Source organism: Thalassophryne amazonica, chromosome 3 (genome assembly GCF_902500255.1).
Source record: "Thalassophryne amazonica chromosome 3, fThaAma1.1, whole genome shotgun sequence".
Taxonomy (NCBI): domain Eukaryota; kingdom Metazoa; phylum Chordata; class Actinopteri; order Batrachoidiformes; family Batrachoididae; genus Thalassophryne; species Thalassophryne amazonica.
Window position 1 is genome coordinate 1,080,587 of NC_047105.1, and position 18,949 is coordinate 1,099,535.

The following is an 18,949-nucleotide window of genomic DNA, read 5'->3' on the forward strand; positions in this document are numbered from 1 at the left end:
ATTGGCCTATAATTAGCTAAGATAGCTGGGTCAAGTGATGGCTTTTTAAGTAATGGTTTAATTACTGCCACCTTAAAAGCCTGTGGTACATAGCCAACTAACAAACAAAGATAGATTGATCATATTTAAGATCGAAGCATTAAATAATGGTAGGGCTTCCTTGAGCAGCCTGGTAGGAATGGGGTCTAATAAACATGTTGATGGTTTGGATGAAGTAACTAATGAAAATAACTCAGACAGAACAATCGGAGAGAAAGAGTCTAACCTAAGAGTGCAACCTTTGGCTGCATCACTGAAAGCAGCCAAAGATAACGATACGTCTTTGGGATGGTTATGAGTAATTTTTTCTCTAATAGTTAAAATTTTGTTAGCAAAGAAAGTCATGAAGTCATTACTAGTTAAAGTTAATGGAATACTCAGCTCAATAGAGCTCTGACTCTTTGTCAGCCTGGCTACAGTGCTGAAAAGAAACCTGGGGTTGTTCTTATTTTCTTCAATTAGTGATGAGTAGAAAGATGTCCTAGCTTTACGGAGGGCTTTTTTATAGAGCAACAGACTCTTTTTCCAGGCTAAGTGAAGATCTTCTAAATTAGTGAGACGCCATTTCCTCTCCAACTTACGGGTTATCTGCTTTAAGCTACGAGTTTGAGAGTTATACCATGGAGTCAGACACTTCTGATTTAAAGCTCTCTTTTTCAGAGGAGCTACAGCATCCAAAGTTGTCTTCAATGAGGATGTAAAACTATTGACGAGATACTCTATCTCACTTACAGAGTTTAGGTAGCTACTCTGCACTGTGTTGGTATATGGCATTAGAGAACATAAAGAAGGAATCATATCCTTAAACCTAGTTACAGTGCTTTCTGAAAGACTTCTAGTGTAATGAAACTTATTCCCCACTGCTGGGTAGTCCATCAGAGTAAATGTAAATGTTATTAAGAAATGATCAGACAGAAGGGAGTTTTCAGGGAATACTGTTAAGTCTTCTATTTCCATACCATAAGTCAGAACAAGATCTAAGATATGATTAAAGTGGTGGGTGGACTCATTTACTTTTTGAGCAAAGCCAATAGAGTCTAATAATAGATTAAATGCAGTGTTGAGGCTGTCATTCTCAGCATCTGTGTGGATGTTAAAATCGCCCACTATAATTATCTTATCTGAGCTAAGCACTAAGTCAGACAAAAGGTCTGAAAATTCACAGAGAAACTCACAGTAACGACCAGGTGGACGATAGATAATAACAAATAAAACTGGTTTTTGGGACTTCCAATTTGGATGGACAAGACTAAGAGACAAGCTTTCAAATGAATTAAAGCTCTGTCTGGGTTTTTGATTAATTAATAAGCTGGAATGGAAGATTGCTGCTAATCCACCGCCCCGGCCCGTGCTACGAGCGTTCTGACAGTTAGTGTGACTCGGGGGTGTTGACTCATTTAAACTAACATATTCATCCTGCTGTAACCAGGTTTCTGTTAGGCAGAATAAATCAATATGTTGATCAATTATTATATCATTTACCAACAGGGACTTAGAAGAGAGAGACCTAATGTTTAATAGACCACATTTAACTGTTTTAGTCTGTGGTGCAGTTGAAGGTGCTATATTATTTTTTCTTTTTGAATTTTTATGCTTAAATAGATTTTTGCTGGTTATTGGTAGTCTGGGAGCAGGCACCGTCTCTACGGGGATGGGGTAATGAGGGGATGGCAGGGGGAGAGAAGCTGCAGAGAGGTGTGTAAGACTACAACTCTGCTTCCTGGTCCCAACCCTGGATAGTCACGGTTTGGAGGATTTAAGAAAATTAGCCAGATTTCTAGAAATGAGAGCTGCTCCATCCAAAGTGGGATGGATGCCGTCTCTCCTAACAAGACCAGGTTTTCCCCAGAAGCTTTGCCAATTATCTATGAAGCCCACCTCATTTTTTGGACACCACTCAGACAGCCAGCAATTCAAGGAGAACATGCGGCTAAACATGTCACTCCCGGTCTGATTGGGGAGGGGCCCAGAGAAAACTACAGAGTCCGACATTGTTTTTGCAAAGTTACACACCGATTTAATGTTAATTTTAGTGACCTCCGATTGGCGTAACCGGGTGTCATTACTGCCGACGTGAATTACAATCTTACCAAATTTACGCTTAGCCTTAGCCAGCAGTTTCAAATTTCCTTCAATGTCGCCTGCTCTGGCCCCCGGAAGACAATTGACTATGGTTGCTGGTGTCGCTAACTTCACATTTCTCAAAACAGAGTCGCCAATAACCAGAGTTTGATCCTCGGCGGGTGTGTCGTCGAGTGGGGAAAAACAGTTAGAAATGTGAACGGGTTGGCGGTGTACACGGGGCTTCTGTTTAGGGCTACGCTTCCTCCTCACAGTCACCCAGTCAGTCTGCTTTCCCGGCTGCTCGGGATCTGCCAGGGGGGAACTAACGGCGGCTAAGCTACCTTGGTCTGCACCGACTACAGGGGCCTGGCTAGCTGTAGAATTTTCCACGGTGCAGAGCCGAGTCTCCAATTCGCCCAGCCTGGCCTCCAAAGCTACGAATAAGCTACACTTATTACAAGTACCATTACTGCTAAAGGAGGCCGAGGAATAACTAAACATTTCACACCCAGAGCAGAAAAGTGCGGGAGAGACAGGAGAAGCCGCCATGCTAAATCGGCTAAGAGCTAGTAGCTACGCTAAGCTAGCGGATTCCTAAAAACACGCAAAGTGAATAATGTGTAAATAATTTAGAGGTGATTCAGTAGAAGGAGTGCTTTAGTTAAGGCACGTAAAGATTACACTGGGAAACAAATCGTAATCTAGATAACTAGATCAATCTAACTGCGCAGATTAAACAGCTAACAGATACAGAAAAACACCGCTGTGCTCCGGAACAGGAAGTGATACAATACCGCAGTGAGAGCCAACCACCAGTAGAGGCAAGCAAGAGAGTGGACTAAGTAACGTAAAACGTAAAATACGAGGTCTATTAGAAAAGTATCCGACCTTATTATTTTTTCAAAAACCATATGGATTTGAATCACGTGTGATTACATCAGACATGCTTGAACCCTCGTGGGCATGCGAGAGTTTTTTCACGCCTGTCGGTTACGTCATTCGCCTGTGGGCAGTCTTTGAGTGAGGAGTGGCCCACCCGCTCGTCGATTTTTTTCATTGTTTAGGAATGGCTCAGAGACTGTTGCTTTGTTTGATAAAATTTTTTTCAAAACTGTAAGGCACAACTGAGTGGACACCATTCAATAAATTCAGCTGGTTTTCGGTAAAAATTTTAACGGCTGATGAGAGATTTTGGTCTGGTAGTGTCACTTTAAGGACGGTCCACGGCGCCTGACGGCGATCTGCGCTTCAAGGCGGCAGCGTCTCGCCGTTTCAAGTTGAAAACTTCCACATTTCAGGCTCTGTTGACGCAGTAAGTCGTCAGAGGACAGAGAACTTTCAGAAGAAGTCGGCATGAGGAGTTTATTCGGACATTCCATTGTTAACGGTCATTTTGTAATGAAAGAACGTGCGGGCAGAGTCGCATGTCGGGCTGGACCCGACCGCGGGGGGTCGCGGCAGGAAAAACACCTCCGTTGGAAATCTTAACGGGCAAGTTGGAACATGCCCAAGCTGTTAAACAATTTCTCAGTTACTCACTTGTTGAAAGCCATTAAAAGCCGCCTGAATTCTACAAATGGTTTTCAACACGGAGGTGTTTTTCCTGTCGCGGCGCACACAGATTTGCCGAGTCGTCATGGAAAGGACTCGGCGAATTTGCGCGTACATCTTTCATTAAAAAAATGTCCTTAAACAGTGGAATGTCCGCATAAAGTCCTCATGCCAGCCTCTTCTGAATCTTCTCTGTTCTCTCACGATGTCCTGGGTGAATTAAGCCTTAAATTAGGATGTTTTAAGCTCGAAACAGGCCGACGACAGCGCCTGGAAGCGCTGCAGGACGTCCCGCTCCGTGGGAAGTCCTTACACCGATAGAAACACCCCATAATCTCTCATCAGCCGTTAAACTTTTCACAGAAAACCATTTTAATTTCTCGAATAGTGTCCACTCGGATATTCCTCACAGGTCCAGAAAAAAATTTTGATAAAGCAACGCACGCCGTCTCGAGCAGCGTGTGAAACAAAGGAATTCAGCCGAGAGGGCGGGACTACATCTCACTCAAGGCCTGCCCACAGGGAAATGACGTCACCGACACGCGTGAAAAAACTCACGCATGCACACGAGGGTTCAAGCATGATTGGTGTAATCGCATGTCATTCAAATCCATATAGTTAAAAAAAAAATAAAAGGGTCGGTTTATTATCTAAGAGACCTCGTATATACAATTGTGGAATCATACTGCACAGGAATATTGCACATGGTTTACTGATATTGCACAAGAAACCTGAAGGTGTAGATTAGAGTGATTTGTTATTGTTCTGTGCAGTGATCGCTCTGGGGAGAAAGCTGTCCCTGAGTCTGTTTGTCCTAGTTTTGATTGACCTATACCGTCAGCCGGAGGGTAGTAGGTCAATCAGGTGGTTGCTGGGGTGGGATGTGTCTTTGCAGATGCTGGCAGCTCTGCTGAGGTAGCGAGAGCTGGCAATCGATAGCTGTCTTCCAGGCTGGGCAGAGAGCAACCAGTGATCCCCTGGGCCATTTTGATCACCCTCTGCAGCACTCTCCTGTCTGCTGCTGAACACCCCCCATACCACACTGTGATGCAGTATGTCAGGATGCTCTCGATGGTGGCTCTGTAGAACAACACCAGCAGCTTCTCCTCCAGATTGTTTCTCCTGAGCACCTTCAGGAAGTGGAGTCGCTGCTGGGCTTTCTTCACCACCACTGTGGTGTTGGCAGTCCAGGAGAGGCTGTCACAGAGCTGCACTCCCAGGAACCTGATGGAGCTGGGTCAGCCCTGTTCTTCCTGAAGTCCAAGATTATTTCTTTTGTTATTGTGGTGTTCAGCGGCAGGTTGTTAGCTGAACACCACGCTGTCAGTTGATTGACCTCGTCTCTGTAGTCGGTCTCATCCCCCCCTGAGATGAGCCCAATCACGGTGGTATCATCCGCAAACTTTATGATGCTGTTTGAAGGATGGGTCAGAGAGCAGTCGTGCATGTAAAGGGTGAACAGGAGGGGGCTCAGTACACAGCCTTGAGGGGAACTGGTGCTGAGTGTGATGGTGGAGGAAAGGTGGGGGCCAAGTTTCACGGACTGTGGGCGGTTTGTGAGGAAGTCCTTGATCCACTGGCAGATGGGTTGGAGATGCCCGGATGTGTCAGTTTCTGGACCAGGATCTCGGGGATGATGTGGTTGAAGGCTGAGCTGAAGTCCAGGAAGAGCATCCTCACATTGCTCCCCTGGTGCTCCAGGTGGCTCAGCGCGGTGTGGAGAGCTGTGGTGATAGCGTCCTCTGTGGAGCTGTTTGCCCTGTAGGCAAACTGGTGGGGGTCCAGAGTGGGAGGCAGACAGGCTCTGATGTGCTGAGAGACCAGTCTTTCAAAGCACTTCATGACCACAGGCATAAGTGCAACAGGCCTGCAGTCATTTATGCTCTCCACTGCTGACTTCTTTGGGAGTGGAATGATGGTGGAGGATTTGAGGGAGGGTGGAATGGTGGCCTGTGACAGGGGACAGGTTACAGATGCGGGTGAAAACTCCAGCCAGTCGGTCAGCACACGCTTTGCGTACCTTTCCAGGTACACCATCAGGGCCGGCCGACTTCCTGGGGTTCACCACCTTCAGCACACGTCTCACTTTGTGTTCCTGAAGTGTTAGCGTGCTAGTGCTGGAGGGTGGTGGGTGTGGAGTTGCTGCTGGTCTGTCTGCTTCGAAGCGGGCAAAGAAGTGGTTCAGCTCCTCTGCCAGCGAGGCGTCAGACCTGGCATTTCCTGGGTTGCTGCTTCTGTAGTTGGTTATATGATTTATTCCCTGCCACATCCTTCTGGGGTCATTTACAGCGAAGTGGTCCTCTATCTTTTCCTTGTAGGCAGCCTTGGCCTCTCTGATGCCTCTTTTCAGATCGGACCTGGCCGTGCTGTACAGGGCCCTGTCCCCTGATTTAAAGGCAGTGTTGCGGCTTTTTAATAGGGACTGGACTGCACTGTTCATCCAGGGCTTCTGGTTTGGAAAAACCCTGACTCTTTTGTTGATGGTGACAGTGTCAACACAGTTCTTAATGTAGGAGAGTATGGTGTCAGTGTACTCCTGCAGGTTGTGGCTGGAAAATAAATCCCATACAGTCCGTGAGAAGCAGTCCTGTAGCTGGGAGAGCGCTCCCTCAGGCCAGGTTTGGATTGTCTTCCGTTGTGGCTTTGTTTGCCTCAGCAGCATAATTTCAGTCTTATCAGAGTTTAAAAGTAGGAAGTTTCTAGACATACAGCTTCTCACTGATTCAAGGCAATCTTCTAAGGATTTTATGTGAATGAGATTACCAGCAGTTATTGGCATGTATCAATCAATCAATCAATCAACTTTTTTCTTCTATAGCGCCAAATCACAACAAACAGTTGCCCCAAGGCGCTCCATATTGTAAGGCAAGGCCATACAATAATTATGAAAAACCCCAACGGTCAAAACGACCCCCTATGAGCAAGCACTTGGCAACAGTGGGAAGGAAAAACTCCCTTTTAACAGGAAGAAACCTCCAGCAGAACCAGGCTCAGGGAGGGGCAGTCTTCTGCTGAGACTGGTTGGGGCTGAGGGAAAAAAACAGGAAAAAGACATGCCGTGAAGGGGGGCAGGGATCGATCACTAATGATTAAATGCAGAGTGATGCATACGGAGCAAAAAGAGAAAGAAACAGTGCATCATGGGAACCCCCCCACAATCTACGTCTAAAGCAGCATAACCAAGGGATGGTCCAGGGTCACCCGATCCAGCCCTAACTATAAGCCTTAGCGAAAAGGAAAGTTTTAAGCCTAATCTTAAAAGTAGAGAGGGTATCTGTCTCCCTGATCTGAACTAACTCAGTATCATCAGGATAGTAGTGAAATGTAACCCCAAAATGCTGCCATATGTGCCCAAGGGGTGCTATATAAAGGGAGAAAAGCAGGGGGCCTAAGACGGACCCCTTTGTCACCATTCTTGCCGTTTTTACCCCAAAACTCCATAACACTCAGTCGTAGATAGCCTAAACTATACCTTTTTGGGATCCTTATAATCAGACAAGTAACGTGATGTAGTTTTCAATTTGATTGGAACATTTTAAAATTTTGACCCCTGTGTAATTCTTCAATTGACCCCTACCTGGCCGCCTATTGAAAAATCAAGTGGCCAGTCAGTTTTTTTTTTTAAGTGTAGCATCTATTTGATTTGATTTGATTTGATAGTTTATTTAGTCCCCATGGGGGCAATTTAGGTGCAGTCAGCAGTAAAAATTGCATTCATAAAAACACATCATACAAGTTCATAAAAACACAGCAGAATAAATATACAAAACAAAAACCAAGAAATAAGGTGCAAGTCAGTGTAGACGTAAGTGCAACAGTGAGCTGTAATCTAAGCTGTATTTGTGCTGATTTTGATGCTTGTATCACCATTTGAAGGATTGCTTCAGTTGTCTGCTGCACTAATAAGCCAACAGAGCATGAACCAGCTGCTGTCTGTTAGCTTAAACATGTGTATATAAGGCAACCCGAATTAAAGGAGAAATGCTGCTTTTAACAACCTGGACCTCATTTCTGGCATAAAATATGATTGTTTACTCACGAATATAAGTTTGGTGTGTTTAGAAGTCCATAGTTCAAATGACGTGTTCAGTTCAAATCTGAGGCAGACATTTTTCTTCTTCTACTAAGGTGGATTTGAACTTTTTGTGGTACACAGCACAAACTACTGGACAGGAGGAACCTAGCAGTCAATGTGACTCACTGATTTCAAAATGCAGCTCTTTCAACTAGATGTGTGGTGCCGTGACATGTCAATCATCTGTGTCCAGTCAGATTTCAGGGGGGGTCCAGTGAAACCCCAGCCTCCGCTCTAGCTCCACCCATGTCAGGAAGTGTTCAACATTTCACATTTCCTGTTTCACTGTGACTGATAAATTGGCACTTCCTGTTTGAGTGTGAGCTTACTACTGAGTTCCTGTGAGATTCCGTGGGATCCTGTCTGTCAATCCAGGAAGTGACGATCCAAGATGTGTTTGACATTTCCTGTTTCACTGTGATGGATAAATTGACACTTCCTGTTTGAGTGTGAGCTTGCCACTGAGTTCCTGTTGTGTGGGCCGCCAGAAGAGGTACTGCTGGCCCACCACCAAAGGGCGCCCTGCCTGAAGTGCGGGCTTCAGGCACAAGAGGGCGCTGCCGCCACGGACACAGCCGGGAGTGACAGCTGTCACTCATTAATTCCTGACAGCTGTCACACATTCTTCATCATCACACTCCATAAAGACCAGACGTCATCTTCACCTCGTTGCCGAGATATCGTACTTCATTGTAGGTAATATCCTCAGCCTTTTTGTGTTTATCTGTAATCTGTACATTGTGAGTGTTTGCAGGCGTACCGGTCCCTTGTTTTGTGGAAGCTGAGTGAGTGCAGGACGGCACTCTTTCTCTGAGGGATCACTGCAAACACATCAGCATATTGAGTGAGAGGTGGAGGTGGCATTCCCACCGTTGTTGTTACTGGGTGTACACACACCCACACTTGACTGTCTTTGTTCTCGCCAGCAGTACCGGATCCGACAGTCGGGGACGGTGATCACCTGGGAATTCGGGACTTGGCGGCTCCAGTATTCTCTGGGTTCGGTGGCGGAGGAAATCGTGTGGTTCCGGTTCATCTCAGGACAGACGTCTTCTATCCTCGAGCCTGCCCACACGTCACCTTTGTGATTTCAATCAATCAATCAATTTTTTTATATAGCGCCAAATCACAACAAACAGTTGCCCCAAGGCGCTTTATATTGTAAGGCAAGGCCATACAATAATTATGTAAAACCCCAACGGTCAAAACGACCCCCTGTGAGCAAGCACTTGGCTACAGTGGGAAGGAAAAACTCCCTTTTAACAGGAAGAAACCTCCAGCAGAACCAGGCTCAGGGAGGGGCAGTCTTCTGCTGGGACTGGTTGGGGCTGAGGGAGAGAACCAGGAAAAAGACATGCTGTGGAGGGGAGCAGAGATCAATCACTAATGATTAAATGCAGAGTGGTGCATACAGAGCAAAAAGAGAAAGAAACAGTGCATCATGGGAACCCCCCAGCAGTCTACGTCTATAGCAGCATAACTAAGGGATGGTTCAGGGTCACCTGATCCAGCCCTAACTATAAGCTTTAGCAAAAAGGAAAGTTTTAAGCCTAATCTTAAAAGTAGAGAGGGTGTCTGTCTCCCTGATCTGAATTGGGAGCTGGTTCCACAGGAGAGGAGCCTGAAAGCTGAAGGCTCTGCCTCCCATTCTACTCTTACAAACCCTAGGAACTACAAGTAAGCCTGCAGTCTGAGAGCGAAGCGCTCTATTGGGGTGATATGGTACTACGAGGTCCCTAAGATAAGATGGGACCTGATTATTCAAAACCTTATAAGTAAGAAGAAGAATTTTAAATTCTATTCTAGAATTAACAGGAAGCCAATGAAGAGAGGCCAATATGGGTGAGATATGCTCTCTCCTTCTAGTCCCCGTCAGTACTCTAGCTGCAGCATTTTGAATTAACTGAAGGCTTTTTAGGGAACTAAAAACTGTAATTATATTCTGAGATTGTCTGTATATTCGCTGTGCACGTTTCACAACATTAAATTGTTACTTTTTGGCTCATCTATTGGCCGTTCATTTGCGCCCCCTGTTGTGGGTCCGTGTCACTACACTTTCACAACAGGATATCTCGGCCAGCGTCATGGACTCCGAGGGGTGTCACCCGGTTGTTGAACGACCAATGGGAGAGCAGGGAGCGCAGGCGTCTGCAGGAGACGTGATTGGTGAGCTGCAGCACATTCTCACCGCCTTTACGGCTCGGTTGGATCAAATGACCGAGCAAAACATCCTCCTGAACCGCAGGGTGGAGGCTCTCTCCGCACAGATGGCGGCGAGCGCTCAGGGCGCTGCTGCAGCTCGTCCTCCTGCCGACCCTGTGCAGGATATAAATGTTCCAGTGGTGGTTCAACAACCCCTCCCACCATCCCCTGAAGCATACATAAGCCCTCCTGAGCCGTACGGAGGTTGCTTCAAACTGCCTCCAGTCATCATCTGTCTCAGCGACAGATATCTGAAGCTTTTCTACAACAATCATTTCCACATAAATTCAGCATTATTTCATCATAAAAGATGGAGGAAGCCATCAGATGCCACGGCTACACGACAGAGGTGTAAAACTCCAGCTTCAGAAAGCAAAAGTCCAGCCACATATTTCTTCCATCGTCCTAATAAACCAGCTGATTGTAATCAGTTCATCTCTTCAGGCACATGGAGGAGCTGATTTTTTTAGATCACCTGTTTTAGGTGCACAGGTAGAAGCAACACATGGGAGGGTTTTTACTTTCTGAAGCTGGAGACTTACACCTCTGCTACATGAGCTGCTCGCTGATGCATTCACTGCGCATCGGTCATTTCAAAGCGTCCTTGAGTTTCACCTCATTTCTGCTTCAAACTGACTTAAGAGTGATTTAAGAGGTTTTATTTTGTCATCTGATGGTTAATAATCACATTAATCCATATGATCACTTTGGGTGAAGAGACTCAGAGAGTCAGACTCAAACAAGCTGCTGTGGTCCCAAATGATGCATGCACAGTGAAGGCAGGGCGGACCGATTGTTAGGGGGGACCGTTCAGTCGGCGACACCGGCACTGAAGGGTCTGTATTTTATTTTTTATACATTACCGCGCCACATCAGCAGTACCACAACACAGAGTCAAGGACAGACTGGCCACATAGTCATCATTATTCAGTATCATTGAGACGTGTGATGTTGTTGTTTAGTTTGTTCTGAAGACACGGTGGGTTACAAATAGACGAAGAAGGACATCTGTTGATCACAAATTTGACCTGAAAATTAAAGCCATATTACAAAAACCAGCCCAGACTGACCGCGTATCCTGGAGTGAAGCGTTAAGCGGACACACAGGTGGACTGACCGCGCGTCCCGGAGTAAGGCGTGAAGCGGACACACAGGTGGACTGACCGCGCGTCCCGGAGTGAGGCGTGAAGCGGACACACAGGTGGACTGACCTGGACTGACCAGCTAATACGCCATATGGCTAATTTGATTTTTTATCAGGACTGACTGATAATCTGGTGTATCATTTTATTAAAGGTGGAGTTGATCGGAGTGAGATATGAACCTTTAAGTCTGGTTTGCGTTTCCACCAACAGCAGAACCTTTATTTCTGGGAGGTGGAGCATGTAGATATCAACAAGCACGTCAGCGAGCGCGTGTATGGTGTCGCGCGGCCCCATCCCTCCACATGGAGGCCAAACAGAGTAATTTTACTTTTTTTATTTTGTCTTGGTGGATGATAGGATTTATTTTCACGGTGTGCAGAACCCTGAAGAGTCGACTGATGTCTGTAGTAAACACTGACGTGAATGAATGAGGCACTGTGACTCAACTTTGAAAATAAGTTAGTTTTCTTGTTGTGGGACAAAGAGCCGGTGTTCTCTGGTTCAGGCTGAGAAACAAAACACACAGGGACATCTTTAAAAATGCTACGTTTCTTTTAAGACTTTATATTTGCTCAGCATGTGAAAGGTTTAAATATTTGAAACAGTCTCAACTGTTCACATGAGGAAGGCAGCTTTCAGTTGTTCAGCCAACCAGTATACAGCAGTGGGTTAGCACCTCCCCTTTGTAACCGGTCCATAATTTTGGGACCCCAGCCAGTGGGTGCCAGAAAAAATGGTACAGTATTTTCACAACTACAGACAAAGTTTAAACTACACAGCAACAAGTCAGGGATTACGGTATGTACAAAAATCTATGTCAGGCTTTAAAAACAGAACTGCAGACTATGATTGATGATTGTTTAAACAACCAGTGGCTGTTTCAGAACATGTGGCAGCCCTTCATACATCTCTTACAATCTTTGTCTGTATGAACACCTAATATATATTTATGGCTTATATTTTTTTTTAATTTCACATCGTTTATATTTATGTAGTTTGTTTTTTATGTACGAGGTCTGTTAGAAAAGTAACAGACCTTTTTATTTTTTTCAAAAACTATATGGATTTGAATCATGTGCGCTTGCATCAGCCAAGCTTGAACCTTCGTGCACATACGTGAGTTTTTTCATGCCTGTCGGTTGCGTCATTCGCCTATGGGCGGGCTTTGAGTGAGCACTGGTCCACCCCCCTCGTCGGATTTTCATTGTCAGGGAAATGGCTGAATAATTTGGAGTTTTGCTGAATAAAATTTTTCCAGAAACTGTGAGAGACAGCCAGGTGGAAACCATTCGGAAGATTCAAACGGCTTTCGGTGAGGATACTCTGGGTGTCACACAGATTAAGGAGCATTACAACCGGACTAAAGATGGCCCACAGCGGCGCAGGGCGCGCCGCGCTCCAAGCGGCCATCGACAGGCTGAAACGACCAGATCATTTCCAAAGTGAACGCTGTGTTGATCCGGGATGTCGTCTGACTACCAGAGAAATTGCAGAAGAGGTGGACATCAGCACTTTGGCGGCACATTCCACTGTTACAGGAGATTTTGTAATGAAAGACGTTCGGAGGAATTGGCGCATCGGGACAGAGCCGCAATGGCGCACAACAAAAAACACCTCCGTATTGGAAGTCTCACAGGACAAGTTGTGACATGTCCAGCTGTTACACAATTTCTTGGATACTCACTTGACTGAAAAGCCACCGAAAGCCGTCTGAATCTTCGGAATGGTTTCCACCTGGCTGTCTCTCACAGTTTCTGGAAAAATTTGATTCAGCGCTGCTCCAATCGCTCAGCCATTTCCCTGACACTGAAAATCCGACGAGGGGGGTGGACCAGTGCTCACTCAAAGCCTGCCCACAGGCGAATGACGCAACCGACAGGCATGAAAAAACTCACGCATGCACACGAAGGTTCAAGCTTGGCTGATGCAATCACGTGATTCAAATCCATATAGTTTTTGAAAAAAGGTCGGATACTTTTCTAACAGACCTCGTATTTATTTTTTTGGGGCAGCACGGTGGCTTAGTGGTTAGCACTGTTGCCTCACAACGAGAAGGTCGTGGGTTCAGTTCCTGTGGCCTTTCTGTGTGGAGTTTGCATGTTCTCCCCGTGTTTGTGTGGGTTTCCTCCCGCATGCGGTTTAGGTGGATTGGAGTCTTTAAATTGTCCGTAGGTGTGTGTGTGGGTGTGTCTGTGCTTGTTTGTCTGTTTGTGGCCCTGCGACAGACTAGCGTCCTGTCCTGGGTGTACCCCGCCTCGTGCTCTATGACTGCTGGGATAGGCTCCGGCCCCCCGCAACCCTTAATTGGACTAAGCAGTAATTTAATTTAATTTAATTTAATGAGCTTATAATGTGCCAAATCACAGCAAAAGCCATCTCAAGGCGCCTTACATAAAACAAGTCAACATAAAATTGAATAAATAATTAAAAATGAATAAAAAATTCAAATACATAAATAAAACAGAAGTAAAAGAATAAAACACATAAAAATAAAAACTATCCATAAGAAAGAGAAGAAAAATAGGTTTTTAGTCTTGACTTAAAAATGTCCACGGACTCAGACTGCCTCACGGTAGAAGATGAATGAATGTTATTTTTTTCTATTCGTACAAAAATTCTTGAGCTTCAACTTAGTGAATTGTATTAAAATAAAATTGTATAATGTTAAGTGCTCAATAAAAATGTGTCTAAAAGATGCTACAGCACGGGTCAGATAATTTGGTACTCGTTTGTAAACTGGGTGTGGAAATGCAGTAAAATGAAATGTAGGGTGCAGTACCAACCCAGACCACTTTGTGGAAAAGTGGCTTAAATGACATTTTGTCACTAATGTGTGAATGCAGCATGAGAGAACGTGCACGCCCATTAGCCTGTGACACTCATGTCTACTTGCTAAATGCTCCTGCTAATATAATTTGCAGTCATTTGCATGTCTTGTCTCACAGGTGTACTTCAGCTCCCTCCCACTGGGGATCTACCTGCTGATGACTGGTCACCTGTGGGTGGGTGTGGTCCTGGTCAGTCTGGTTCCTTCCACGCTGCTGATGCTCGTTCTGTACGGCTTCTGTCAATGTCTGTGTCAAGAACTGATGGAGGTGCTCGCCATGTCATGACACATCTTATCATAGTAAAAAAAATCCGTGCAAAACTACACAGACCCAACGCCATTCACCCCACTAAACTACACAGACCCAACGCCATTCACCCCACTAAACTACACAGACCCAACGCCATTCACCCCACTAAACTACACAGACCCAACGCCATTCACCCCACTAAACTACACAGACCCAACGCCATTCACCCCACTAAACTACACAGACCCAACGCCATTCACCCCACTAAATTACACAGACCCAACGCCATTCACCCCACTAAATTACACAGACCCAACGCCATTCAATCAATCAATCAATCAACTTTTTTCTTATATAGCGCCAAATCACAACAAACAGTTGCCCCAAGGCGCTCCACATTGCAAGGCAAGGCCATACAATAATTATGAAAAAAAAAAAAAAACGGTCAAACCCCAACGGTCAAAAAGACCCCCTATGAGCAAGCACTTGGCCACAGTGGGAAGGAAAAACTCCCTTTTAACAGGAAGAAACCTCCAGCAGAACCAGGCTCAGGGAGGGGCAGTCTTCTGCTGAGACTGGTTGGGGCTGAGGGAAAGAACCAGGAAAAAGAGATCGATCACTAATGATTAAATGCAGAGTGATGCATACGGAGCAAAAAGAGAAAGAAACAGTGCATCATGGGAACCCCCCCACAGTCTACGTCTAAAGCAACATAACCAAGGGATGGTCCAGGGTCACCCGATCCAGCCCTAACTATAAGCCTTAGCGAAAAGGAAAGTTTTAAGCCTAATCTTAAAAGTAGAGAGGGTATCTGTCTCCCTGATCTGAATTGGGAGCTGGTTCCACAGGAGAGGAGCCTGAAAGCTGAAGGCTCTGCCTCCCATTCTACTCTTACAAACCCTAGGAACTACAAGTAAGCCCGCAGTCTGAGAGCGAAGCGCTCTAATGGGGTAATATGGTACTACGAGGTCCCTAAGATAAGATGGGACCTGATTATTCAAAACCTTATAAGTAAGAAGAAGAATTTTAAATTCTATTCTAGAATTAACAGGAAGCCAATGAAGGGAGGCCAACACGGGTGAGATATGCTCTCTCCTGCTAGTCCCCGTCAGTACTCTAGCTGCAGCATTCTGAACCAACTGAAGGCTTTTTAGGGAACTTTTAGGACAACCTGATAATAATGAATTACAATAGTCCAGCCTAGAGGAAATAAATGCATGAATTAGTTTTTCAGCATCACTCTGAGACAAGACCTTTCTGATTTTAGAGATATTGCGTAAATGCAAAAAGGCAGTCCTACATATTTGTTTAATATGCGCTTTGAATGACATATCCTGATCAAAAATAACTCCAAGATTTCTCACAGTATTACTAGAGATCAGGGAAATGCCATCCAGAGTAACGATCTGGTTAGACACCATGCTTCTAAGATTTGTGGGGCCAAGTACAATAACTTCAGTTTTATCTGAGTTTAAAAGCAGGAAATTAGAGGTCATCCATGTCTTTATGTCTGTAAGACAATCCTGCAGTTTAGCTAATTGGTGTGTATCCTCTGGCTTCATGGATAGATAAAGCTGGGTATCATCTGCGTAACAATGAAAATTTAAGCAATACCGTCTAATAATACTGCCCAAGGGAAGCATGTATAAAGTGAATAAAATTGGTCCTAGCACAGAACCTTGTGGAACTCCATAATTAACTTTAGTCTGTGAACAAGATTCCCCATTTACATGAACAAACTGTAATCTATTAGACAAATATGATTCAAACCACCGCAGCGCAGTGCCTTTAATACCTATGGCATGCTCTAATCTCTGTAATAAAATTTTATGGTCAACAGTATCAAAAGCAGCACTGAGGTCCAACAGAACAAGCACAGAGATGAGACCACTGTCCGAGGCCATAAGAAGATCATTTGTAACCTTCACTAATGCTGTTTCTGTACTATGATGAATTCTAAAACCTGACTGAAACTCTTCAAATAGACCATTCCTCTGCAGGTGATCAGTTAGCTGTTTTACAACTACCCTCTCAAGAATCTTTGAGAGAAAAGGAAGGTTGGAGATTGGCCTATAATTAGCTAAGATAGCTGGGTCAAGTGATGGCTTTTTAAGTAATGGTTTAATTACTGCCACCTTAAAGGCCTGTGGTACATAGCCAACTAACAAAGATAGATTGATCATATTTAAGATTGAAGCATTAAATAATGGTAGGACTTCCTTGAGCAGCCTGGCAGGAATGGGGTCTAATAAGCATGTTGATGGTTTGGATGAAGTAACTAATGAAAATAACTCAGACAGAACAATCGGAGAGAAAGAGTCTAACCAAATACCGGCATCACTGAAAGCAGCCAAAGATAACGATACATCTTTGGGATGGTTATGAGTAATTTTTTCTCTAATAGTCAAAATTTTGTTAGCAAAGAAAGTCATGAAGTCATTACTAGTTAAAGTTAATGGAATACTCAGCTCAATAGAGCTCTGACTCTTTGTCAGCCTGGCTACAGTGCTGAAAAGAAACCTGGGGTTGTTCTTATTTTCTTCAATTAGTGATGAGTAGAAAGATGTCCTATCTTCACGAAGAGCTTTCTTATAGAGCAACAAACTCTTTTTCCAGGCTAAGTGAAGATCTTCTAAATTAGTGAGACGCCATTTCCTCTCCAACTTACGGGTTATCTGCTTTAAGCTACGAGTTTGTGAGTTATACCACGGAGTCAGACACTTCTGATTTAAAGCTCTCTTTTTCAGAGGAGCTACAGCATCCAAAGTTGTCTTCAATGAGGATGTAAAACTATTGACAAGATACTCTAACTCCCTTACAGAGTTTAGGTAGCTACTCTGCACTGTGTTGTTATATGACATTAGAGAACATAAAGAAGGAATCATATCCTTAAACCTAGTTACAGCGCTTTCTGAAAGACTTCTAGTGTAATGAAACTTATTCCCCACTGCTGGGTAGTCCATCAGGGTAAATGTAAATGTTATTAAAAAATGATCAGACAAAAGGGAGTTTTCAGGGAATACTGTTAAGTCTTCTATTTCCATACCATAAGTCAGAACAAGATCTAAAATATGATTAAAGTGGTGGGTGGACTCATTTACTTTTTGAGCAAAGCCGATAGAGTCTAATAATAGATTAAATGCAGTGTTGAGGCTGTCATTCTCAGCATCTGTGTGGATGTTAAAATCGCCCACTATAATTATCTTATCTTATCTGAGCTAAGCACTAAGTCAGACAAAAGGTCTGAAAATTCACAGAGAAACTCACAGTAACGACCAGGTGGACGATAGATAATAACAAATAAAACTGGTTTTTGGGACTTCCAATTTGGATGGACAAGACTAAGATACAAGCTTTCAAATGAATTAAAGCTCTGTCTAGGTTTTTGATTAATTAATAAGCTGGAATGGAAGATTGCTGCTAATCCTCCGCCCCGGCCCGTGCTACGAGCATTCTGACAGTTAGTGTGACTCGGGGGTGTTGACTCATTTAAACTAACATATTCATCCTGCTGTAACCAAGTTTCTGTTAGGCAGAATAAATCAATACGTTGATCAATTATTATATCATTTACCAACAGGGACTTAGAAGAAAGAGACCTAATGTTTAATAGACCACATTTAACTGTTTTAGTCTGTGGTGCAGTTGAAGGTGCTATATTATTTTTCTTTTTGAATTTTTATGCTTAAATAGATTTTTGCTAGTTATTGGTGGTCTGGGAGCAGGCACCGTCTCTACGGGGATGGGGTAATAGGGGGATGGCAGGGGGAGAGAAGCTGCAGAGAGGTGTATAAGACCACAGCTCTGCCTCCTGGTCCCAACGCTAGACAGTCACAGTTTGGAGGATCCCAAAAAATTGGCCAGATTTCTAGAAATGAGAGCTGCTCCCTCTAAAGTGGGATGGATGCCGTCTCTCCTAACAAGACCAGGTTTTCCCCAGAAGCTTTGCCAATTATCAATGAAGCCCACCTCATTTTTTGGACACCACTCAGACAGCCAGCAATTCAAGGAGAACATGCGGCTAAACATGTCACTCCCGGTCTGATTGGGGAGGGGCCCAGAGAAAACAACAGAGTCCGACATTGTTTTTGCAAAGTTACACACCGATTCAATGTTAATTTTAGTGACCTCCAATTGGCGTAACCGAGTGTCATTACTGCCGACGTGAATTACAATCTTACCAAATTTACGCTTAGCCTTAGCCAGCAATTTCAAATGTCCTTCGATGTCGCCTGCTCTGGCCCCCGGAAGACAATTGACAATGGTTGCTGGTGTCGCTAACTTCACATTTCTCAAAACAGAGTCGCCAATAACCAGAGTTTGATCCTCGGCGAGTGTATCGTCGAGTGGGGAAAAACGGTTAGAGATGTGAACGGGTTGACGGTGTACACGGGGCTTCTGTTTAGGGCTACGTTTCCTCCTCACAGTCACCCAGTCGGCCTGCTTTCCCGACTGCACGGGGTCTGCCAGGGGGGAACTAACGGCGGCTAAGCTACCTTGGTCCGCACCGACTACAGGGGCCTGGCTAGCTGTAGAATTTTCCACGGTGCGGAGCCGAGCCTCCAATTCGCCCAGCCTGGCCTCCAAAGCTACGAATAAGCTGCACTTATTACAAGTACCATTACTGCTAAAAGAGGCCGAGAAATAACTAAACATTTCACACCCAGAGCAGAAAAGTACGGGAGAGACAGGAGAAGCCGCCATGCTAAAACGGCTAAGAGCTAGTAGCTACGCTAAGCTAGCGGATTCCCAAACAGGGAATCCGACACTAGACAGGCTGTGGAGCAGCACAGGTA

At 44.7% G+C, this 18,949-nt stretch overlaps 1 protein-coding gene across 1 annotated transcript in view; it reads left to right on the forward strand.

Moving 5' to 3' along the window:
• LOC117507517 overlaps positions 1 to 14,406 on the forward strand; it is a 125,906-nt gene extending 111,500 nt beyond the window's left edge. Inside the window, exon 9 of the mRNA XM_034167385.1 lies at positions 14,022 to 14,406. Within this exon, the coding sequence (XP_034023276.1) occupies positions 14,022 to 14,189 (168 nt within the window). The 3' untranslated portion in view covers positions 14,190 to 14,406. The remainder of the gene's footprint in view (positions 1 to 14,021) is intronic.
• The last annotated feature ends 4,543 nt before the right edge of the window (positions 14,407 to 18,949 follow it).